The sequence below is a fragment of the Myotis nattereri genome (assembly GCF_964212035.1).
Source record: "Myotis nattereri genome assembly, chromosome: 9".
NCBI classification, from domain to species: domain Eukaryota; kingdom Metazoa; phylum Chordata; class Mammalia; order Chiroptera; family Vespertilionidae; genus Myotis; species Myotis nattereri.
This window is the reverse complement of record NC_138084.1, coordinates 4,900,089-4,924,067: the sequence shown is the minus strand read 5'-3', so window position 1 is coordinate 4,924,067 and position 23,979 is coordinate 4,900,089. Positions and strand designations below refer to the sequence as shown.

General features: G+C 52.7%; 1 protein-coding gene across 1 annotated transcript; it reads left to right on the top strand.

Annotated features, from left to right (window-relative positions):
* The first annotated feature begins 6,508 nt into the window (after positions 1-6,508).
* BATF2 (basic leucine zipper ATF-like transcription factor 2) lies at positions 6,509-11,752 on the top strand. Its single transcript, XM_081099803.1, has 3 exons — positions 6,509-6,598; positions 7,995-8,099; positions 9,843-11,752. The coding sequence occupies exons 1-3, from the start codon at positions 6,560-6,562 to the stop codon at positions 10,524-10,526; spliced, it is 828 nt and encodes a 275-aa protein (XP_080955929.1). The 5' UTR covers positions 6,509-6,559; the 3' UTR covers positions 10,527-11,752.
* The last annotated feature ends 12,227 nt before the right edge of the window (positions 11,753-23,979 follow it).

The following is a 23,979-nucleotide window of genomic DNA, read 5'->3' as shown; positions in this document are numbered from 1 at the left end:
TGACAGCCCTGGCAAAGCAAGGGTATTATCCCCATTTTACAGACAAGGAAACTGAGACCCAGGGAAAGCCAGGATCTTGTTCCAGGTCACACCGCTAGATGTGGCAAAGCAGGGATTTGAACCCAAGCCTGGCGGGGACCACCTGGGAAATCCAGGAGCTGTGGTCACCACTGTCACATCTCACAAAGCCCTGGGAGGCTCCAGGACACTTTGGCCCCCAGCTATTTATTTTATTTATTTATTTTAAATGTTTTTATTGATTTCAGAGAGGGAGAGAGAGAGGATAGAAACATCAATGATGAGAGAGAATCATTGATTAGCTGCTGCTTGCCAGTCTCACACTGGGGATCGAGCCCACAACTTGGGCATTGCCCTGACCAGGAATCGAACCAGGACCTCCTGGTTCATAGGTCAGTGCTCGACTACTGAGCCCCACAGGCCGTGCTCAGCTGTTTATTTTTCATGCTTCCTGCCCACTTCCAAAAGATTGAGTCAGTTTCCTGGAAAGATGTGTATGTTAAAGGAAAAGCGGAGAATGAGACGCACAAAGCTTTGGAGGTGGCAGCCTCCCCCTCCTCCGCAGGCCTGGGAGGCAGGGACCTGTGCACGCTCTTGCTAAGGACTCGGCGTGATGGCGTCATAGAATCACCCAGTTCCTGGGAGGCCTGGCTATTTGCAGATTCCGGTTTTAATGAGCACTCGCAGGTACTGTGCTGAAGTGAGTCAGTCCATTCCTCCTATGCCCTGGGGAGTCCCCACAATGTCACTGCCCCCAGTCCCTCCCACATTCAGTGCACCTGGCATCGCCCCCTCAGCAAGACTGAGCTTTCCTACCCGCAGTTCCCGGTGAAGCAGTGGAGAGAACGCCTGTCCTGGTGAAAGGGACTCATGGGGCATTGAGCTTGTCCCACGTGGGGATGTGACTCGGCCAAGGGGTGTACCTCTGAGCAGCAGCTTCCTCATGTCTGAGTCCGAGCCTCTTCTCCCTCCAGTAGCACCCTGATGCCCTTTGGTAGCTGCCGCTGCCATGCCTCTAGTCCCTACAGGTAAGAGGGTGCCGACCCTGTCTCCCGGGATCCAGGCAGGGCCTGGGATTCTGCCTTGCCTATCTCGTCTTTACCTCCTGGCCACAGCGACTCACGTCAGGGATTAGCCAGATGACTCAAGTCAGACCAGGGAGACCCAGGCATGGGATCTCTGTTGGAAAGTGGTAAGGGGTAGAGAGATGCTCCCTCATCCTAGGGCCGCTTCGCTGGTGTTTCTGGTAGCCATCTTCCTGCCACAAGTGGTCCCTGCCCGAGGATGTAGCGAGCCGAGAGCCGAGCAGGTAGGGTGAGACACTGACCCCTTATGTCCCCATTGTTTGGGCATCATGATCCAGCCATGCCTGAAGCTGGAACACTCCAGACTTGTCAGTGACTTAAACTGGAGTTAGATCATTCTTAAAACTAAGAATCCAGAGAATCCTAATTTCCATTTCTTACTGAGACTCCTTTGTAAGCTTGAGAAATTTTGAGCAATTTATGTCAAATATTAAGTGCTACTTCTTTTTTGTTGTTGTTAATCTTCACGTGGGAATATTTTTTCCACTGTTTTTAGAGAGAGTGGAAGGGACGGGGAGAGACACAGAGAAACATTGATGTGAGAGAGACACATCAATTGGACCGGAGCCTGGTGTGGAGCCTGCAACTGAGATGCGTGCCCTTGATCGCAACTGAATCTGGGACCCTTCCGTCTGAGGGCTGACACCCTAACCGCTGAGCAATATCAGCTTCGGCAAGTGCTGCTATTTACAATGGACACAGACATTAACTGAACTTTTTTTTTTTCATTACAAAGGTATTTCATTAGATAAATAATCTCTTCCCTGTTCTTGTACTCCACCATATTTTTCTTAAACAGAATAATAATAATGAATAAAATACAAGCCTATTGTTATGTGAACAAAAATTTCATCAGGAATTTATTGAGTGCCTTTGTTTAAAGTTCAATGAAGTCCTAACCGGTTTGGCTCAGTGGATAGAGCATCCCCCTGCAAACTGAAGGGTCCCAGGTTCAATTCCGGTCAAGGACATGTACCTTGGTTGCAGGCACATCCCCAATAGGGGGTGTGCAGGAGGCAGCGGATCGATATTTCTCTCTCATCGATGTTTCTAACGCTCTATCCCTCTCCTTCCTCTCTGTAAAAAAATCAATAAAAATATACTTTAAAAAAAGTTTAATGGATGTTTAACAGTGACTTACTGTGTGCCGGGCACTGTTCTAAGCCCTTTACATACATTACTTCATCAAATCCTTATTATCGCCTCATTTTACAGATGAGGCTTAAAGAGGTTAGTTAAGTGTCTTATCCAAGATCAAGTTCCAGGCCCGGGAGAGCCCACCCACTTCCCTGGAAGGCCTTTGCTGACTCCCCAGCAGGAAGTGCACCTCCTGCCCTGCCGGCCCATGTGCCCTGCGTGCGTCCCAGCTGAGGCTTAGTTCCCACGAGGCCCATCCACAGTTGCAAGTGGGAAGTCGATAGCCAGCCACAGCCCTGCCATCAGCCAGCTGCCTCTTTCTCTGCTATTCATCGTCTGGAGCTCCTTCGAGATGCCCTGAAGAAACCAGGCCCCAAATGAGGGATCCACGTGGTGGTGGGAGGGGGCCTAGAAAGAAGGCTCTCACCCCTGGGCAGCTGGAAACCCCCAGGGTCTCTCCACCGTCAGGTGTGGGAAGGCACTGGGACAGAGCACCAGTGCAGCCTAACTTCTCCCAAACCAGCCGTGTGACTGTCCCCTCCCTGTGCCTCAGTTTCCTCAATGGTAAGGTGAGAAGGTTGGTTAGGGAGAGTCTCCCCAGGAGCCCAGGGCAGGTCCTGGAGGAATGAGTAAGGCAAAAGCTTCTTCATGCATCCAGGAAGCTTTCGGGGTTCCTGGATGGCAAGCTGCCTGCTGGACTTTGGTGCATGTGTTCATTCATTGAGCACCCGTTCTGTGAGGCAGTGTTTGAGGCAGCGGGGGACACTTCAGGGAGTAAGATGGGTCGTGATCCTGCTGCCCAAGAGCTTACCCTGTAGCTTTGGTTTTGGGAGGCTTCCGAGCCTTCACCCATCCGGGCTGCAGGCTTCGAACCAGGCCCTTCCGCAAGCCTGATTCAGAGGGAGGGCCGTGGTGGGGGTGAAGGGAGAGAGGGGTGTCCTCCCTCCAGCTCTGCCCTCTCCCACCAGACAGCCTTTCAGCCTAACTTCCCTCACTTCTGAGGCTGAGGCTGGACTGGATGGCCCTGAAGCCGGCGCTGCCAGCCTGGGAAGGGTCCCTCCCTGTGGGGAAGCCTTGCGCAGCTGTTCATGGTTAAACATTACCCACTCTGGCCACCCCTCCCTACCACTCCTCAGCGGCCTCAGGCTGTAAACACTGCCTTCTTTGGTTTCCCTCCAGGGTCCTGGCCTCCTGGGAGGGGCCACAGGCACACTTGGTGATGGTTTCCCACCCAAAGCCGGGGTCTGGAGAGGGGAAGACCGGGGTTCAGGTCTGGGGCTGGGGACTCCCGCCCTAGCCACCTCCTCCCTGCAAAATGGTTTTTCTTTGTTACATCATGTATGTGGCTCCCTGGTCCTTCTGTGGACTGGCTTAATGAGCCCCGTAGGTGCTCGTCTCAGGCAAGACGCCCAACCCTCCTGGTTTCTGGGAAACAAAAATAATTCTGAGAAATCAGGGCAGTCTCACTGCCTGGGGTGCCCCACTCCAGCCTCTGCTCCCAGGCCCCTCACAAGCAAGGAGTGTCCGGCCCAGCTGTCACGCCCAATCCCATCCACCCAGTCATTTTATTAAAAAAATACATTTTTAAAAATTTGATTTTTAGAGAGAGAGGGGGGGAGAGAAAGAGAAACATCCATGTGAGAAGGGAGCACGGATTAGCCGCCCCAACCAGGAATTGAACAGGCAACCTCTCCGTGCAAGAGGTGACACCCAAACCACTGAGCCACACCAGCCAGGGCCACCCAGTCCTTTGACGTTATGAGCCTGCATGAATCCTGAATTCCCACGAAATCGCAGGAACCGGAATGAATTCCAGCTGAGCTTTCTTCTCATCTCCTTCTGCATCTTCAAAACAACTTTGTGAAACAGGCATGATTTCCTTGTCAGGCCCAGCATGTGCATGAGGGCACTGAGCTGCAAGGCACACACCTGGTCAGTAGAGAGCCAGCTCTCAGAGTCAAATCCTCTAACGCTAAAGCCCAGACTGGTTTCATCCCCAATTCTAGGCGAACTATTCAGGGAACTATTACTCGCATGCTCTGCTCATGACAGACATTGCTAATCAATCATGGGCTGGCAGGCATTGCTAATCAATTGAAGTGCTCTTTTGTAAAAATACTAGAGGCCCAGTGCACAAAATTCGTGCACGGGTAGGGTCCATAGTGGCTGCTGGCTGCTGGCCAGGACCTCCCTTCCCCCCAACACCTGCCACCACCGCTGGCTGGGGTGGGGCCAGCTGGGGGGAGGAGCCACAAGCAGTTGGCCAACTGGCCCCACCCCCTCGTTGAACTTCCAGTGAAAGGGGACAATTTGCATATCAGGCTTTTATTATATAGGATCAGAGGCAGCTTCGCACTCCTCAGCACAGTACTCCAGGACACCATCTCCAAGAGATCAAATCCACAGCATCGGCCCGTCTTTAGATCCCACACCATCAGCCTTGGGCCTTCAGGGCTTAGGCACAAATCCCAGATGCCCGAGTCACCAGACCACAAGAATGCATTGCGCATGCAGCTCTTGGACAGGGGTTACTGGCTCCTCCCCCCCAAAAGATGTCCCTTCTAAGCATGGTCTCTCTCAGAGATACAACCGCCATTCAGGTTTGCCTGGGGCTTCCAGGTTTGCTAATAGAATTTTTTAATTATAAAACATTTCATATATACCCTAAAGCAGTGATGGCGAACCTTTTGAGCTCGGCATGTTAGCATTTTGAAAAACCCTAACTTAACTCTGGTGCCGTGTTACATATAGACATTTTTCGATATTTGCAACCATAGTAAAACAAAGATTTATATTTTTGATATTTATTTTATATATTTAAATGCCATTTAACAAAGAAAAATCAACCAAAAAAACGAGTTCGCATGTCACCTCTGACACACGTGTCATAGGTTCGCCATCACTGCCCTGAAGTGTAGACAATATTATCACACAGAACCATGTTCCCACAGCTTACGCTGCAAAACACCACAGACACAACTGACGTTCCTGTGTCCCCCTCAGCCCAGCTCTCTGAGTCTTTCTCCTGAGCAGTTTACACTGTCATTACATATTTACATATGCATATTTGTAAACCTTACAGACGTTATATTCCAGTGATGGCGAACCTATGACACGCGTGTCAGAGGTGACACGCGACTCATTTTTTTGGTTGATTTTTCTTTGTTAAGTGGCATTTAAATATATAAAATAAATATCAAAAATATGTCTCTGTTTTACTATGGCTGCAAATATCAAAAAATTTCTATACGTGACACGGCACCAGAGTTAAGTTAGGGTTTTTCAAAACGCTGACACGCCGAGCTCAAAAGGTTCGCCATCACAGTTATACTCAGATCTTGTGGCCGCTGTTACTGTCACACAGCGGGAGGTTACGGACTCACAGGCACGATGCCCAGTGCAGCTTTGACTCTCCCAGCGGATCGCAACTGCAAACAGCTATGGAGCCCTCGCTCTGCAGCAGGCGCGGGGTAGGTGCCTCACCTGCCCTAACTCACTCAATCTTCACGACAAAACTATTTCTACCCCCACGTTACAGATTTGGAAACAGCGGCACAGAACGGTGAAGGTACCTACCTGAGCCTCGCAGCTGGCTTGGCAGCTGTGCTTCTGACCCCGTTCTCCGGTGCTGCGCGGTCTGCCGAATGAGAACCCGATAATGTACGCATCTGCTCTCCTATGTAAGGGCCACTGGTGATTTTTGCCTCAACATTGGTCTCAGATGGTTTGGGTGGTTGTATTATCTCCCGTGGTTCCTACATCAAGCCTGTGAGTGGGTATTTGTATCATCTCCTAACCCCCTTTACAGGAGACGAAAATTAAGGCCCAGATAGGGGGAATCACCTTCTCAACGCTACATAGCTCCCGTGGGCCAGAGGGGGGCTGTGAGCCTGGGCTCTCCCGGCCCCATAGCCCCTCTGCGCCTTCCCTCTGAGCCGGTCCCAAATGCTTGTCCTAAGCGTCCCCATTGTCTTCCCTTGACTCTGCCCTGGCAGCCTGCTCTCCCTCCCCCAGAACACCCCACACCTGGGCTTTGATCTCCCTCCTCTGCCCCCCTCCACTGCCCTCCTCCCGGAGAAGTGGCCCAACCGGAAGGCCAGTGCATGTTAGGAAATTCCAGCCACGTGAGCCACCCGAGCCAGGGATTCTGGGCAGCCCGTGGCTTTAGAAGAAACTGAAACTCGTCTTGCCGGGGGCGGAGTGGCCACTGGGGACTGAAAAAGCCACCACTTCCTTGGGCTCCCAGAGGGCACTGGGAGGTCACAGCAGCCGAGGGACACCCTGAACCAGATGTGAGCCTTTGTCCCACTGCCCAAGCCATGCACATCTGTGGGGGTGAAGGGCTGCTGACGGGGACGGTGAGTACAGGGATCCAGGGAGCGGGGAGGAGAAGGGACATATGCCTGAGGGTCTCCAATGCCTGGGTGGGGAGAATAGGGTCAGAGCTCCTCATCCCAGCGCTGTACATGGGCACAGGGGCTGGGCTCCACGCACCCCCACAGCTTCAGTTTCCTCAGGGATCAGAATGAGGGCTTTCCAGCTCTCACATTGCAGCTCCAGCCTCCAGGTTAGACTTGGCCTCAATACTGCCCTCTCTCCTAACCCACCTGTTCTCCCTTCACTGCCCTTAGGGTAGCCTCTCTTACCTTCCCAAACTATCCAGAGTGGTTTCTCCTGAAGGCCCTGCCCCTCTCCCAAGACCCAGGACCCGAGGCCACCCCCTTCTCTCACTGCGGATCTTTCCCCCAAGCTCCAGCCTCCCCTCCCCCGAGACTCCTCAGTCCCCCACCCCCAGCACTTGGAATGGGCCTGCTGTGGCCATGGACCTAGGAGCGGAGCGTCCCCAGCCAGGGAGGCCAGGGTCTCACCGGAGCTCCCTGCACTCAGAACACACCTCCCGGAGGAACCTGAGTGAAGGCCGCCAACATTCCTTCTTGCTTGACCTTCCACAGCTCTGGGCATTTGGCTTAAATAGTTCATCTAAGTATCTTGGACCTTTCATCTGGGGTCCAGGGGCAGGGAAAGGTCACAGCTGTCCACCTTTGAGTCCACTCTTTCATCAGAACCAACTTCCTGCATTCATTCTAGGTTGTTGCCCTGCTAGAATGTGAGCAACTTGAGGGCAGGGAAGGAAAGGGCCCTGCTGTGTCCCCCTAGCTCAGAGCCTGGCACACAGTAGGTGCTCAATAAATGAGTTGAGTAGGCGAATACCACCTTTGGGCCTGAGTTGAGCATGGGCTCATGGAGCAGGGTCAGGCCCCCTCCTCACCCCCCCCGCCCGCCCCCACAGTGGAGCTGGCCGATAGGGAAACCATCTGACTGTGGAAATAACAGTGGTGGGAGGCTGACCCCTATGAACGCCTGGCTGGCCCTGGGCCACCTGCTTTGTCATGGAATGGATAAGTTTGGTTCAGAGAAGTGAGTGACTTGCCCAGAGCGACATAGCTGATAAAGAGAGTGTGGAAGTGGAGTCAGGTCTGTCCGGGTTCGAATCCCAGCCTCTCAGCTTCTTCGGTTGTCCTCCCCCAACGTGAGGTGTGAGCAGGACAGTGACACTGAGTAAAGCCGGCATTCCGACGAGGGCCCTGCCTGCGATGGGGGGTGTGGGCTCCAAGGGACTTTCCCCCAGAGGTGGCTTCTGGGGGAAAGGGGACCTTTGGGGACTTGACTCGGGTAGGGCATGGCTTTACACTAGGCCAGGATGGAAGGCACCAGCCGCTGCCGGGGCCCGAACCGTTTGCTTGTGGCCTGCAGGACCCCGAGGGGCATCAGAGGCAGCTGAAGAAGAAACAGAAGAACCGGGCGTCTGCCCAGCGCAGCCGGAGGAAGCACACGGACAAGGCAGACGCCCTGCACCAGGTGGGGCTTCTGCCCTTCCCGACCCTGCCCGCGCTTACCTGCCCAGCGGCCTCTTCCCCCGCCCGCACCTGTGAGCAGACCCCGCACGGCTGTGGGTCTAAGCATTGGAGACACAGCTGTGAACTCAGCAGCCAAAAGCTCCCGCCCTCCCCAGGGCTCATATTGGTAGCGGGGAGCCGGGCAGACGAATGAATGGCTCATGAGGTGCCTGGGATGTCAGGTGGTGATCGCTACGGGGAAAATTAAAGCAGGGAAGCCAGGGGGGCAGGTGGGTGAAGGAAACCTAACAAGGGACGCCCTCCTTGAGTGGGTGACATGTGAGCAGCTTAAGGTGGCAAATGAATGAATGAATGAATGAATGAGTGAATGACTCCATTTCTGGAGGTGAGTTGACACCTTTGGAGAATTTAAGTGAAGGGTGACCTAATGACATTTTTAAAACGTCATTCCACGTGCAGAGACCAGCCTGGACGGGCTGCTGGTGGCTTCGGCGCCTGTTAGGACTTGGAGTCCATGACCTAAGCAACATTTTTATGTAAAACACTTTTGCAACTTCTTCTTTAAAAAAGTGTCCACAAGAGTAGAGTGAGGGAGGGAACCAAAGGAAGTCATTCAGCCTCATGAGGCGCAGAAATAGAGTTCCTTCTTTTTTAAAAAAATCTTTATTGTTTAAAGTATTACACGTGTCTCCTTTTTCTCCCAAGAAATAGAGTTCTTTCTGCTTTTGCCACCTCTGCTCACAAGTGGTTGTTTAGAAGCGCACGTTGACTTTTGTCCCCGTGGGTTCTCAGAACCCAGCAGGACAGAACCTGACCCCAGCTGATCAGGGATGCTGAACAGAACCCTGGCTTCAGTGGGAGTGCAGGGTGCTGGGGGGTCCGGCAGGGCGCTGGGGGGGTCCAGCAGGGCGCTGGGGGGTCCGGCAGGGCGCTGGGGGGGGGTCCGGCAGGGTGCTGGGGGGGTCCGGCAGGGTGCTGGGGGGTCCGGCAGGGCGCTGGGGGGTCCGGCAGGGCGCTGGGGGGGTGGTCTGGCAGGGCGCTGGGGGGGTCCGGCAGGGCGCTGGGGGGTCCGGCAGGGCGCTGGGGGGGTGGTCTGGCAGGGCGCTGGGGGGTCTGGCAGGGCGCTGGGGGGTCCAGCAGGGCGCTGAGCAGCCTGGAGGTGTCCGGGACAGTAGGGGCCTCTGCAGCATGAGAAGTCATCACCAGGACTGGCCCAGGGGAGGGGGCGCTGGAAGAGCGTCCAGACAGAGGAGACAGGAAATGCTCTGAGGAAGCAGGGTCCATGGAGGGGCTGGAAAAGTCCAGAGATAAAGCTGGAAGTGTGAGCGGGGATCACCACGCACAGGGAGTTGAAGGCTCTTGTGTTTGGTAATGACACAGTTGCCCAATGGTTCCTCGGGCCAAGGAAACGGGGTGGTTTGGGCGGTCGCCCCCGTTAGGAGGCTGGTGGAGCTCCCAGGTGAGCGGAAATAGCAGGCCGGGAGAGGCCGCTGGCCGGGGGAATTGAGGATAGGCGCAAGCACGACTGAGCCCCGGGAGGAGGTGGAATGGGGGGCCACTTGGGGGTGGTTGTGGGGGGCTGGCCAGAGGTAGCCCAGGGCCCCGGCTTGCACATTGGTGTGCGGTGGTATCTTTTCCCTCGTTGAGAATCCTGAGGGCCTGGCGATGGGAGGCGGTGAGTAGGGCTCGTGGGAGCCCCTGGTGCTGGCTGACTCCCTCCCTGCCCCTCTGCTTCTCCCCGCAGCAGCACGAGGCGCTGGAGAAACACAACCATGCTCTGCGGCAGGAGATCCAGGGCCTGCGGGCGGAGCTGGCCTGGTGGGGCCGGACCCTGCACATGCATGAGCGCTTGTGCCTGATGGGCTGTGCCTCCTGCTGGGCTCCTCTGCCCCCCGGCTGCTGGGGCCAGGCCAGGCGGCCCCTGGACCCCGAGCCTCACAGGCCACATAACTGCCAGGAGCAGCCAGGCCTGTTCCAGACCCCAGTCTCCTCTCCCTCGGCTCAGCCTCTCTCTCCACATCCGCCGCCTCGTGGCTCCCCTGGCCTCCTCCTGCCTCCTCTGCCCTGGCTGCCCCTCGGCCCTACAACGATTACTGCACCTTCTGCCCAGCTGTCCCCGAGCCCGGCCCCATCTGCCTCACCCCCTGGCTCCAGCCTGTTGGCACCTTCCTCCGAGCTCAAAGTCCCCCCACCCCACTCATCAGCTCACCCTGCCGCTCAGCAGCCCCGTGGGCCGGAGCACCTCAGCTGGGGGAAGCCGGTGCCCTCACCGCTCAGCCCCTCGGCTGCCCTGGGGCCGGCCTGTCTGCAGGACATGGGGCACAAGCCTGCTTTCTCGGCAGCAGACCAGCCGGGGCTGAGTGCGGACCTCGGCCCCCACCCGCTCCAGGCCTTCCCCCTGCTCTCCTCTGCGCAAGTCCACTTCTAACCCGGCCCCTGGAGCTGGGCCGGCCCTTCCGCAGGCGCGGGAAGCGGCCGTGGCACCCAGCGTCTCCTCCATGGCCCCCGGGGGCTGCCCTTCCTGGCTGACCAGCTGGCCCAGGAGTGCCCCAGGGAAAGGAGGCCGTCCCTGTGCCCGCCACCGACCAGGCCCTGTCACCACCGCTATCCTATCTCAACTTCATGGTCATCCTGCAAAGTCCAGATGGTCACTTTTTCAGAGAAGGAGACAGAAGCTCAGAGAAGGCAGCGGCGTGTCCAAGGTCACACAGCCTTTCTTGGGGCCTAAAACGCCACCATCTGCCCCTTCCTCTGCTGGTGGGATCCTGGCCCGGGCGCCTTAGGGGCTGAAATCCCAGAACTGCAGGCTGGTGTGAAGACGTCTAAGTGCTGGGAGCAGGGAGGAGTCTCCCTTCCGTGTTGTGATTCCCGGGCCTCAGAGCACTGCATTCCCGAAACCTTGTCCTAACCAGGAGGTCCGGAGTCCAAGCCGGGGTGGGGAGAAGCTGGCGGGAGCCCGGAAGGGACTCTATCTTCCTCCAGCAGGGTTTTCAGTTTCAGAACTGAACCTGTGGGGGGAGGGGGCTGGGGAGAAGCCCGGAATCGTCTCCCCGGGGGTTTCTGCAGGTGAGGTGCCGATCGCCATACTGAGGCCTGGGGAGATTCTGCAGGGTCCGCTTCCCAGGCTCTTCCCAAATGCTTCCTTGCCTCCCTCCTGCCCCCGAGGCCACGTGGCAGGAGGGGGGAGGGGGGTGCTGTACTAGAGAGCCCTGCACATGGTGCACAAAGGGCTGGAGGAAGGAGGGAGGGAAGGGCCGGGTGCGAGGTTATGTTTAAGCAAGCGCTGGGCCTGAACCTGGCAGGAGTGAGACCTGTGTCTTCTTCAGCACCACCCCATCCCTGTGCAGCCCCCAGGCCCCCCTGGTCAGTGACCCCACTGTTCCTTGGTCTGATGGCTCCTGGAAGGACAGGGACTGGGGACCAGGGACCAGGCTGGAGCTCAGCTGCGGTGTCTGCTCCGATTGGGGTTCTCACTCACTCAGACCCAGGACAAGCGCTGTGAGGGGCTTCAGAGGAGAAGGTCCCACTCTTCGCCCAGACGTTCAGCAGACACTACGCTAGCGAGTGTTACACACCCTCCAGGATGCTGAGCCTAAGTCTCTGCACGTTGTTATGGTAAATAAAGTGTTTTCTGATTCCTTTTGCTCTGGCTAACGGTTTAAAGCTCTGCTTGTACTTCGTACTATTGAAAACGAAGGGCCTCTGAAAGAAGAGGGAATGGTCTAGAACAGCGGTTCTCAGCCTGTGGGTCGCGACCCCTTTGGGGGTCGAACGACCCTTTCACAGGGGTCGCCTAAGACCATCGGAAAACACATATATAATTACATATTGTTTTTGTGATGAATCACGATGCTTTAATGATGTTCAATTTGTAAGAATGAAATTGGGGGTCACCACAACGTGAGGAACTGTATTAAAGGGCCGCGGCATTAGGAAGGTTGAGAACCACTGGTCTAGAATCTTAGGTGTGGGCACTCCCTCACAGACCTCGTAAGCTAACCCCCCTCCCATATTTCAGATGAGGCCTAGAGATAGAATGGACTTGCCCAAGGTCACCCAGCAAGCGTCGGTGCAATGGTCACAGGATTGTGGGTGGCAGCAGAGCTGGGCCACCAGAGGTTGGGGAGAGCAGACTGGTGGGAGGGAAGCCGAGATGTTAATTAGAGGGACCAGAGTTGATACAACGCACATGGACCAGGACTCGATGGGGGATGAGGATACCAGGGTCTGACTTGTGTCTCTATACCTAACATTTGTCAGGCACCTGCTTGTCTTACTTGGGTTAATTCAGTGACACCTCTAATGACACTGTTCAGAAGGGGAAACTGAGGCCAGGGGAGTTAGGTACCAAGTTCAAGGTCACACAGCTAGGAAAGGGCATAGAATTGATGCAACAACAGGACCATAGGGCCACAGGCAATCTTGCCTCCCCATCTTCTCCCTGTAGGCCCTGCATGCAGGGGCAGTCACAGGCTGATAGACATGACCCTAGAAGGTTTAAGCCTTCCTTAAGTTTATAACATATAAGAGAGGGGTGTGACTAAATTAGCATCGGTACACTCATATGATGATGACTGAAGAGGTCCTAAGAACAAAGGATGCTTTGAAGAATATTTAATGAGATGAGAAAATGCTTTAACATATTAAGCAGAAAAAAAAAAATAGAATGTGCAACTGTTACTCTAGCTTGATATTCTGCTTGTTTAAAAAATATAAACTTGCCGAAACCGGTTTGGCTCAGTGGATAGAGCGTCGGCCTGCGGACTGAGGGGTCCCGGGTTCAATTCCGGTCGGGGGCATGTGCCTGGGTTGTGGGCACATCCCCAGTGGGAGATGTGCAGGAGGCAGCTGATCGATGTTTCTCTCTCATCGATGTTTCTAACTCTCTGTCTCTCTCCCTTCCTCTCTGTAAAAATCAATAAAATATATTTTTTAAAAAATATATATAAACTGAACCGAAGAAGTAGGCGGAAGTAATGTCGATTTTGGAGGGATATGTGCTAATGTCTGTGAAGCCCCGATTTGTAAACACAGCCATCACCATTGCCGGAGCCTTCCACATGGGAAGAGTCTGTATCCGAGTGCATCTATTGCTACATAACAAATTACTCCGAAGCTTATCCTCTCACATTTCTGTGGGGGCAGGGATCTGGGCGTGGCTTCGCTGGGTGCCTCTGGCTCAGGACACAGGCTCCAGCCAAAATATTGGCCAGGGCTGCAGCCACTCGAAGGCTCGACTGGGGAATTCAATTCTAAGCTCTCTGTGAGGGCTGTCTGCAGGCCTCAGAAGGTCCACGTCCAAGCTCGCTTACAAGGTTGGTGGCAGGATTCTGCTCCTTGCAGGCCGTTGGACTGGGGAGCTCAGGTTCTTGCAGGCTGTCAGCAGGAGAGGTAAGCTCCTTACTGCGTGGGCCTCTCCGCATGGCAGCGCCACATACAGCTGGCTTCTCTAAGCTGGCGTGAGAGCAAGGAAAGGTGAGCACATGGAAGCCACAGTCTCTTTGTGACCTAATTTCAGAAACGACATCCTGTCACGGTGACTATTCTACCAGTAGAGGCAAGTCACTGGATCCCACCCCCACTCGAGGAGAGAGGGCTACACAAGGACACAAAAACCCGGAGGGGGCTCAGGGCATCCATCTGAGAGGCTGCCCGCCACCCTGGGTGAGAACCAGCACTTCCTTGGGTCCTTCTTTTGGATTTAGCACCAACACTAGCAGCTGGCTTTTTCTGAGGGAGGCATTTTTCAGAAGGGAACAGCTTTGTCCCCTCTCCAGGCAGTGGCAATGCCCCCAGCAGTGAACAGAGAGGAACTGGTGGGTTTGGGGCTGAGAAATCCGCCCCCCAACTCCTTCCCTAGAGACACACAGCCTCAAATTAGCCTTGCAGCAAGCACACGGCAGCCACCGCCTCCTCAGAACCACCTTTGAAGTCACGCGTGGACAGTCAGGGCTGAACTCGCCAGTGTGCGCAGGCCAGAAAGTCTTCTATGCTTGGAAAGGTAATCGCTCACTGGAGGACTAAAGTTTAAACCCAATTTAAACTCTTTTAGCTGTCTCCCCTCCCCCCTGCCCCCCCCCCCCCATTCACCTGTAGTGGGTTGAACGGTGGCTCCCTGGTGATCTGTCCACCCGGAACTGTGACTGTGACCTTATTTGGAAAACGTGTCTTTGCAAATGTAATCAAGTTCAGGAACTGAAGCTGAGGTCGTCCTGGATTAGCCAGGTGGGCCCTAAAGCCAATGACCAGTGAAAGCAGGTCACCAATGACAGGACGAGAAGACACAGAGAGAGGCCCCGTGGAGACAGAGGCGGAGACTGGAGTTCGGCCGCCCCACGCCACGCAACATGTGGGGCCACCCGAAGCGGGAAGAGGCCAAGGAGGCTGCTCCCTCGGGCCTTCAGAAGGCGTGGACGCGGGGAGGGCGGCGAGGAGGCCGTTGCAGTCGTTCAGGTGAGCCATGGTGGTGGCCGCGCCGGGGCGGTGGTAAGAGGTCAGATTCAGGGTGTGCGTCACAGATAGAGCCGATGGGATGTGCTCACGGTTGGATGTGGGGAAAGGGAGGAAGGAAGTATGATGTTGTGGTTTGGGGCCTGAGCACTTGGTGGTTGGTAGCACCAGGGACCAGGAAAGATTGAGAGAGGAGCTTAGAGTGTGTGTGTGTGAGTGTGTGTGTGTATGTGAGTGTGTGTGTGAGTGAGTGTGTGTGTGAGTGTGTGTGTGACTGAGTGTGTGTGTGAGTGTGTGTGTGAGTGTGTGTGTGAGTGTGAGTGTGTGTGTAAGGGTGTGTGAGTGTGTGTGTGTGTGTGTGAGTGTGTGTGTGACTGAGTGTGTGTGTGAGTGCGTGTGTGAGTGAGTGTGTGTGTGTGTGTGTGAGTGTGTGTGTGGAGGGGGGCGCGGGGGGCCCAGGAATCCTGTTTGGGCCATGTTAACTTTGAGATGCTTATTTGTCACCCAACTGGATAAAAAAGAGGGCACGTGTTGGGGGTGGGGGTGGGGGGGTGGGGAGAGGTCATTGGGGGGAAAAGGAGACTCATGTAATACTTTAAATAATAAAGAATTTAAATTAAAAAAAGAATGTTTATATCAATAATACCTACATTTCAGAAAACTGAAAACAATCCAAATGTTCCATCCATAGTACCATGAATACATTGTGTAATATTTTGCTCAAGGTAATGCTGCATGGCAAAGAGAATGATCAAATTACAACCACTTAGAACAATATGAATAAACTTCACAAACCTAATGTCAGGCTATGGAAACCAGACACAAAAGAGGAGGCAATTTGTATAATTTGTTTATATAAAGTCTAACAATAGAAGGAAAAAAAAACCCGAATCTACACTGTTAAAAGTCAAGGTTATGGTTACAGTTGGAGGACAGCACCTACAGGAGGACATGAGGGGCCTTCTGGGTACTGATATAGTCTGTTTCTTGATCTTTGTGTTGGTTACATGAACGTATTCACTATATGACAATTCGGTGAGCTGTATGTTTATGATCTGCACTCTTTTCTCTTCTGTCTGATATACTTCAATAAAAGCAGGGTGGCCCAGCTGGTGTGGTTCAGTGGTTGAGCATTGATTCATTAACCAGGAGGTCACCAGTTCGAATCCTGGCTAGGGCACATGCCTGGGTTTCTGGCTGGGTCCCCAGTGGGGGTGTGTGCAGGAGGCAGCCAATCATTGTTTATCTCTCATCATTGATGTTTCTCTCTTTCTCTCCCTTCATTTCTGGAATCGATAAAAATATATTTAAAAAAGTAAAATCAATAAAAACATTTTTTTTTTAAAGAGAGAAAAATAAGTAAAAATTCATTAACAATCAGAACCATGGACGGATTAGAGCCTGTCCCCGAGGAAGGCTGGAGGAAAAGCAAGAGATTCGGGTCTGCTGCCTGGGACAGGAGCGAGGACGGACTCTGAGCCTCCCGTTAGTTAGCGTTCAGTGCCTCGGGGCCATTGCTACCATGCAGAAAGGACTCCTCCTGGCGGACCGTGGGTCTCTGTGTGCGTTTTCGTGCAAATTTCATCCTTTTTAAAAAATGTCTGCAGCACCTTGTTTTTCTAAGCCAGTGAATGCTGAAAGCTCCCTGGAGAGGCCAGTCCTAGATCTAGTGTATCTAATGGTTTGCTCAGGCTCTTGTAGGCGTTCTCACGGTCCTGAGCTTGTATTTATCTGGTTAGGGGACAGGAAAGAGACTCCAGGCAGGGAAACCTGTGACAGATCTTCTCTCAGTCATGCCCAAGGTCCAGGAAGAAGGCATATTTTATGTCAATTTAATGAGCTGCTTTACTTGGTAGTGCGTTCCCTGTCCCTGTGAGCATCCACACAGAGGCTGCACAACGACCTGTCAGGGCATTGCCAGGAGTACTTCTACCACATGAAGAATTTGCCCAGATGCCAGCTGAGGGCACTCCAAGGCTAAAATTCTATTATTTAAATCAACACCAAATTTCCTTGAAGGCATGAACTACTTCTTTCTGCATTGCCCCCCCGCCCCCCCGTGTTTTCCCCTTTTCCTAAGAATTGAAATATGTCATGTTCAGCAGGAAATTTGAAAAGCAAGGGGGAAATGTATCCATACCACTGGCTACTACTCCACGATAAAAAGGAATGAATTATAGATACGCGTAATAACTTGGATGGAACGCAAGGGCATGCATTATGCTGAGTGAAACAAAAAGCCAACCTCAAAAGGCCACACACTGTATGCCTCCGCTTACGTGACATTCTCAACATGATAAAGTCACAGAGATGGAGAACACATGAGTTAGAGATGGTAGGGGAAAAGGGTGGATACATCTCTTAATAGATATCATAAGCACTTTTTATATCATTAACTACTCCATAAAACAATCACTTTAATAGTTGTGTAACAGGTCAATTTCATGGATATGTCATAATTTACTCAACCATCCATTCCTTATTGAACACTTGGGCTGTTTCCAATTTTTTATCAATATAAACAACTTCATGATGAATATCTCTGTGCAGCAATGGTTAACTACATTTTGAATTATTTTCTTAGGCGAGACTTCAGAAGGGAAATTATCGAGTCAAAGGAAACAATTAAAGCAATTAAAATAGTTTTGTTGTGATAAACGGCAGCAATGACCGCCCCTTGAGAATGCCCAGCCCAGGGAACGGAAAGGAAAGCACCTGAATTATGACCACAGCCACATCCAAGGTTCCCTGAGGGTGGTCCGCACCAGCAGCAGCAGCACCTAGGAACTTACCTTCAGGTTCCACATGCAAATTCTCAGGCCCCCTCCTTCCCAGACCTATGCATCAGAGACCTGGGTGGTTGAGTATTGTCCTATGTACCAAGAGGTCGCTGGTTGGATTCCTAGTCAGGGCACATGCCCAGGGTTTCAGGCTCAATCCCCAGTAGGGGGCCTGCAGGAGGCAGCCGATCTATATGTCTTACATCAATGTTTTTTTCTCTTTCAAAAAATCAATAAAAGGATTTTTAAAAAATGCCAACCTATTTTCCAGAGCAGCATTTTACATCCCCACTGGCAGGGTATGCGAGTTTCACTTGCTCTGCATCCTTGCCAGCACTTGGTATTTTCCGTTTCTAAGCTTTTTGCCATTTTAATAGGTGTTCATGGTATCTAGGGGTTGATCTCAACTAATTTGCAGCTCCCTAATGTCTAATGATACTGAGCATTTTTCATGCATCCTTGGGATTCTGGAGAATTAATAAACCTGTACCCCAACTCAGAAACCAGCTTACAGTGCCAAAGAGACTAATCTGGATTCTCACTTGGCTCCACACACTGGAACATTTTAACAGCAACGCTCAGCAGATGACAACGGGCCTCAAGCACATATGCCAGCGCTGTCAGACCGGCAGGCAGGCGGCAAGAGGCTCCTGGCTGCTAAGCTTCGTCTCCCCTGTTCCAGGTTTTATGCAGAGGAAAACGTTTTGTGCCTTTGCCTTTGAGATGTTTCCCACCCACCCCCCCCACCCCCCCCGCCAATTCCTCATCATTCCTGTTGTTGTTCCATCCTGGTGCAGAGGACAGTGCTCAACCAACTGAGCCACACCGGCCAGGGTGGTCGTTTCTTATAAAGTCACACGTACACTTTCCCTATAACCCCGCGATCCCATTTCTAGGTATGACTTGAGAAATATGAAGACTGCAGTTCATACAACAACCAGGATGCGCATGCTTATAGAAGCTCCATTCAAAATCACCCTGAACTGGATGCAACTCATGTGTCATCAATAGGTGAATGATAAACAAATGGGGTCTATCCATACAATGGAATGCTACTCACTAATAAAGAAGAATGAACTGCTGACACAGCAACGACATGGATCGATCTAAATTCACGGTGCTGAGAGAAAGAATCCCATTCTGAGAGTTACATACTGTACGACTCCGTTCATAGGACATTCTGGAAAAGGTAAAACTTTATTAATGTAGAACACGTTGCCAGGGGTTGGGGCGGGGGAAGGGTTTGACTGCAAAGGGGCAACTTGAGGGATCTTTTTGTGATAAAATTGTTTTCCATCATGATCTATGCATGCGTTAAAAATCATACACTTGCCTAGCTGGTGTGGCTCAGTGGTTGAGTGTCAGCCCATGCAGCAGGAGATCATGGTTCAATCCCCAGTCAGGTTTTGGGCTCCCACATGCCCAAGTTTTGGGCTCAATCCCTAGTAGGGGTATGCAGGAGGTGGCCCACCATGATTCTCTCTCATCATTGATGTTTCTAACTCTCTCTCGCTCTCCCTTCCTCTCTCTGAAATCAATTAAAAAAACATTTTAAAAAAATCATACACTTATACACCCAAAACAGTAAATATCTACATACGTACACTATATGTAAATTTTTAAAAATTTAGTATCAGTTTGAAGAATAAAAAAAATCCAGCTCAGCCGATGTGGCTCAGTAGTTGAGTATCTACCTATAAACCAGGAGGTCGGGGTTCGATTCCGGCCAGGGCACATGCCTGAGTTGTGGGCTCGGTCCCCAGTGTGGGGCGTGCGGGAGGCAGCCGATTGGTGACTCTCTCTCATCAGTGATGTTTCTATCTCTCTCTCCCTCTCCATTCCTCTCTGAAATCAATAAAAATATATTTTTAAAAAATCCCCAGGGACAAGGCAGTCACCAGAGGTGGCCCCCTCACCCACCGTCTTATCTGTGGTGGCCAGTGTCTGTCCCCTCTCTAGTCAATCCATAGAACAGTCCTGGGTGGTTCACTAAAGCAAGCTCCACGTCCGTCCGGCTGATGCTCAGATGATGTCACAGGTTTGAACAGCCCCCCAAACAATTTTACCATCTAGTTTGACCTCAATATTATCTCCATGATGGCAGTTGATTTTGTCTCGTTTACCAAGGCATCCCCAAGGGCCTAGAACAATGCTCACACAGGGTGGGGCAAAAGTGGGAGTTTATTCTTGTATTATTTATTAATTTTGGCACTTAATATTCCTGCTCGCGTGTTGGCTCTGCCCCTCCTCTGGCCCAGGGGTCTGCTGAGCTCTCAGGTGAGAATTCCTCCTTCTCCCTCGTGATGCATCCATTATGGCCCCTCAGCCAGAGCCCCAGTGGAAGCAGCCCTGGCCTCATCACAAAAAACGGGGGCCAACATGGGGCTGCCGGCCTCCTCAAGCAGGAAGTGCCAGTGGGCCACGTGGACGGAGAAACCACCTCGGGCTCTCCAGGTGCCGTTCCCACACCTGGACAGCAGTGTGTGTTCATGTCTGCCAGGACGTATTTCCGGTTCCATCTCACTCAATCAAAATGCCTGTGTGTTCCTTTTCCCTCTGTTTCACTTGACCCTCCCTCGTTCCTGTGGGAAGTTCAGCCATCCCGTTGTAATAAAGCCCTCTGCTCTGGTTGGAATCCTCGGGGTTTCTGCCTGTTTCCCTCCAGGATGGTGGAAACTGAAGGCTCTTTGTGTCCAAAGAGTGGTGATTTCCTCTGTCCTTCACACCCGGCAGGGGGCAGGGGCCCTCCTCCGCAGGAATTCATTATGCACATCACACAGGTGGCCATCGAAGACGCCTGGCGTTCTGTACCACCGTCTTAGGTACAAATAATATCCAGCCAAGTAGATTACAAGTAAACAGCACAGGTACAGAAGTGCTCTCCAGCCTCACCAGAAGCCTGGTTCCTTTACCCTGCCTCACCCCATCCCCACTGCACCCCGAGAAGGGTTTCTCGGTTCCCAGGCAGCCCTGTGCTGGCACTCAAGTCTTATCAACTTGGTCAACTTCTATTCTGTGCCAAGAAAGGTCAGAGGCACAAAGGGCGGGCTGGCATGGTTCGGTGGTTGAGCATTGACCTATGAACCAGGAGGTCACGGTTTGATTCCCGGCCGGGGCACATGCCCTGGGTTGCAGGCTCGGTCCCGTGTGGGGTGTGTGGGAGGCAGCCAATCAATGATTGTCTCTCATCACTGAGGTTTCAATCTCCCTCTCTCTCTCCGTCTCTCTCCTTTCCTCTCTGAAATCAATAAAAATATATATTTTTAAAAAGATCACATGAGGGTGGGAAAGGGGTTGAATTGCAGGATGGTTAACAAGATTAGCTGCTTTCTTGAGGGTGGTTGGGTTATTGCAAAGGTGTGTTAATGTAGATGCACAAAAACAAGGGGCAGTAAACCTTTTACTAAAAAAGGTATGTGCCTGGGGCAGGACTACTTACCACACCTGTCCTGTCCAGGATGTATTGTCAGATCACCCTGTGAGGTTATTAGAGGGGAGGCGCATGTAAAAAGAATAGAGCCACAGTTGTCTGGTGATTATTCACGTTACTAATGACAGGTGAGACGTTTTCTTACAGGCCCTGGAAACTGGAGGATGAAACAGGCCCGTAAAAGACCAGACGCCTCGGAGCCCAGATGGGTCCGTGACTCACAGAAAAGGAAAACATTTTAAGGACAGACCCATGACCGCTTTTGATTTGGTTGCTCCACCCGAACTCTGACCCTGACCCCTTCCGGGAATTTTCCTCAGGAATACCGGCCACTCTCAGGTCCCAGGAACGGACTGCGTCATTTGTAACATCACAGAAGATGAACCACCTTGTTATTAGACTTTGAGCTTCTGAAGGCCGGACTGCAGGCTCTCCCCTCCCCTGTCCATGTTGGATCTGTGGCTTGCAGCTGCACGTAGCTATCTTCTCCCTCGTGGGTATATAACCAACCAACTGGCAAGGGGGGTCGGAGCAGATCTTTGTGGGTGACCAACCGCTCTCCCATACTGCCGGCATTATTGGAATCAACGCTCATATATGCTTCAACCTGGTCCCTGCTTCATTGGCTCCCGTAGTGACAGGCAGCACAGACCCACTGTTTGTCCGGTTACAAGGTTACTGTCCCTAGAAAGCCTTTCCTGTCCACAGCATGTGGGAGTAGTGTTTTAAAGTGAGGTAGGTTTAGGGGCAGGGGAGGCATTGCATTGTGGGTGAAAGGAGCCACATGCTAACCTGACAAGCTCAGGGAAGGCCTGCATGGCAGTTTTGCAAACTCTAAGACCTAAAGTAACCACAAGGATGGTCTGAAATTAAAACTTTAAGTAAAAGCAGTGATGGTGGGTAGTCACGTCCTAGGCCAGTATCTTCCCTGACAAGGTCAGTCTTTACCTTAACTGAGCCTATTGTTTTTTTGCATCTACAATAACCTCATAGAAATGTCCAGGTGACTTGTAACTTCCCTTTTTTCCATACCCCTCAGGGCACAACCCAATGTGTTTCCTTGTTATTGCTACCATGTTAATTGTTGACGATTAACTATTCTGCACCCACCTAAGTGAAAGACGCATGTGTCTATCATTTGACTTTTTATCCAATCCCGCTTTGCCTTCTTCTGCCTCTCTAATCTAGCACCAATGCATTTCATGTAACCCACCTACGTCCAATTGGTTGAGATTCTGCTTCCTGGCAATTGTCGACAGTTTGGCTCAAATAAACTCACAAAAATTCTGTATAGGTTTGAATGTTTTTACCTTAACATTAGGCAGAGGAAAGACGGGCAGCTAAGGTGGAGGCAGGAGAATGCAGGACTATAGGGATAAGAGGCCTCCACGGGGTATCTCCAAATTGGCAGGCCTGTTATCAGGAAGGCAGCACACCTAACACCTCTAGCCGTACCAGCCAAATGTGGGAACGAATTGAACGGAATCACTTAATAATTCACAGCATGGTCAGAATTTGATCAGCGGGAAGTGGGAGGGAAGGTGCTTGGAGTTGGAGTTGGAACCACATAGCTCTCTGTTCAAGCCCTTGTGCCTCCACAATTTGCTCCCATTCCCCTCTTTATTTATGATAATCCTAGCCAGTTTGGCTCTGTGGATAGAGCATTGGCCTGCAGGCTGAAGGGTCCTAGGTTCCATTCCAGTCAAGGGCACATGCCTGGGTTGTGGGCTCCGTACCCAATAGGGGGCATGCAGGAGGCAGCTAATCAATGATTTTCTCTCATCATTGATGTTTCTTTTTTAAAAAAACATTTTTTTATTGATTTTAGAGAGGAAGGGAGACCACAACCCAAGCATGTGCCCTTGGTCAGAATCGAACCTGGGACCCTTCAGTCCGCAGGCCGAGGCTCTATGCACTGAGCCAAACCAGCTAGGGCTCATCATTGATGTTTCTATCTCTCCCTTTCTCTCTGAAATCGATAAAGACATATTTTAATATTTTATTTGAGAGAGAGAGAGAGAGAGAGAGAGAGAGAGAGATAAACACTGGCTGATTCTTGTATATGCCCTGACCAGAATAGAAACCGCAACCTTGAAGCATCAGACGATGCTCTGAACTGAGCTACCTGGCCAGGGCTCCAGACCTCTTTAAAATTGGGATATTCGTGGCTGCTTTACTGGTACAGCACAGCAGTGAGGATGAAAGGAGAGCGTGTACCGAAAATGCCTGCACTATGCTCTGCATACAGTAGGGGCTCTGCAGTGGACAGTTTCGGACCTGACCACGCCGGGCGTGCCGTAGGCGAGAAATGAACACTCAGTGCACACGCCTGGGGAACTGCTGAAAGGCGCCTGCGCATCTGAGTTCCCGCAGGCGGGGCCTGAGTTGCTCTGGGTCTCCGCCTCGCGCGACCTCTGACCCCTGGACGCAGGCACGCATGCACGCACGCACGCACGCAAGCAACGTCGCCAAACCTGCGCGCTCGCGCCCGGTGGGTGGGGCGAGGGAGCACATCTGCGCGTGCGCCGAAAGTTCTGGCGGGCTAGTACCACAGGCAGAGGGCGCGGGCGGTCGCCGAGTGGGCCCTGTAACTCCGCTTCGTTCGAGGTCGACGCCCGCCTTTTACAGAGACCATTCCTTGGTGAGTACTCCTGCCGAGGCCACCTTTATGAGGGGCGAAGAGCCCTTAGTTTTCGAGAAAGAGCCTGGTTGGGTCTGGGAGGTCCTTGGGTGTGAGGTAACGGCCCCCAGAGGCCCGGTGCTCTCTTCCAGTTCGTCGTTCTTTGATCCCCAGGGAGATTTCCGGCCCGGCCCAACCCCACCACTCCGCAGCCGCCCGCTAATGTAACCTTCCCAGCCCTTGGACCCCGTGGGACGCCCAGCACCCCCTGGGCCAACCGCAGGGCCTCATCATCATGGAGGCGCCCCGGATGGAGGGAGCTGGGCGGGGCGTGGGGCCGGCAAGGGGTGCAGTGGCGGCTGTGGGCCTGAGCCAAGTGCCGGCCTCTGCGGGGCTGTTGACTCCCCTGCCACAGGCCGGCGAGGAACTCTCTGTCGGCCAGACCTCAGGGACCCATCTTTCTCCGGGCCACACCCAGGGGAAATGCTGCTCCGGGCACAACTCCAGCCTGCTGAGCCTGCCCCCGGCTCCGCACACCCACCCTCGTTAAAAGACTTTCCCTGATAACAAACGTGTTCATTTTGATCTATCCCCACCCTTC

Bases quoted from the DNA above. Each gene is read 5' to 3' on its own strand.
- BATF2 (XM_081099803.1), top strand. From the start codon at position 6,560: ATGCACATCTGTGGGGGTGAAGGGCTGCTGACGGGGACG. The intron at 6,599-7,994 runs GTGAGTACAGGG...TGTGGCCTGCAG, and splicing joins AAGGGCTGCTGACGGGGACG to GACCCCGAGGGGCATCAGAG. The intron at 8,100-9,842 runs GTGGGGCTTCTG...TTCTCCCCGCAG, and splicing joins AGGCAGACGCCCTGCACCAG to CAGCACGAGGCGCTGGAGAA.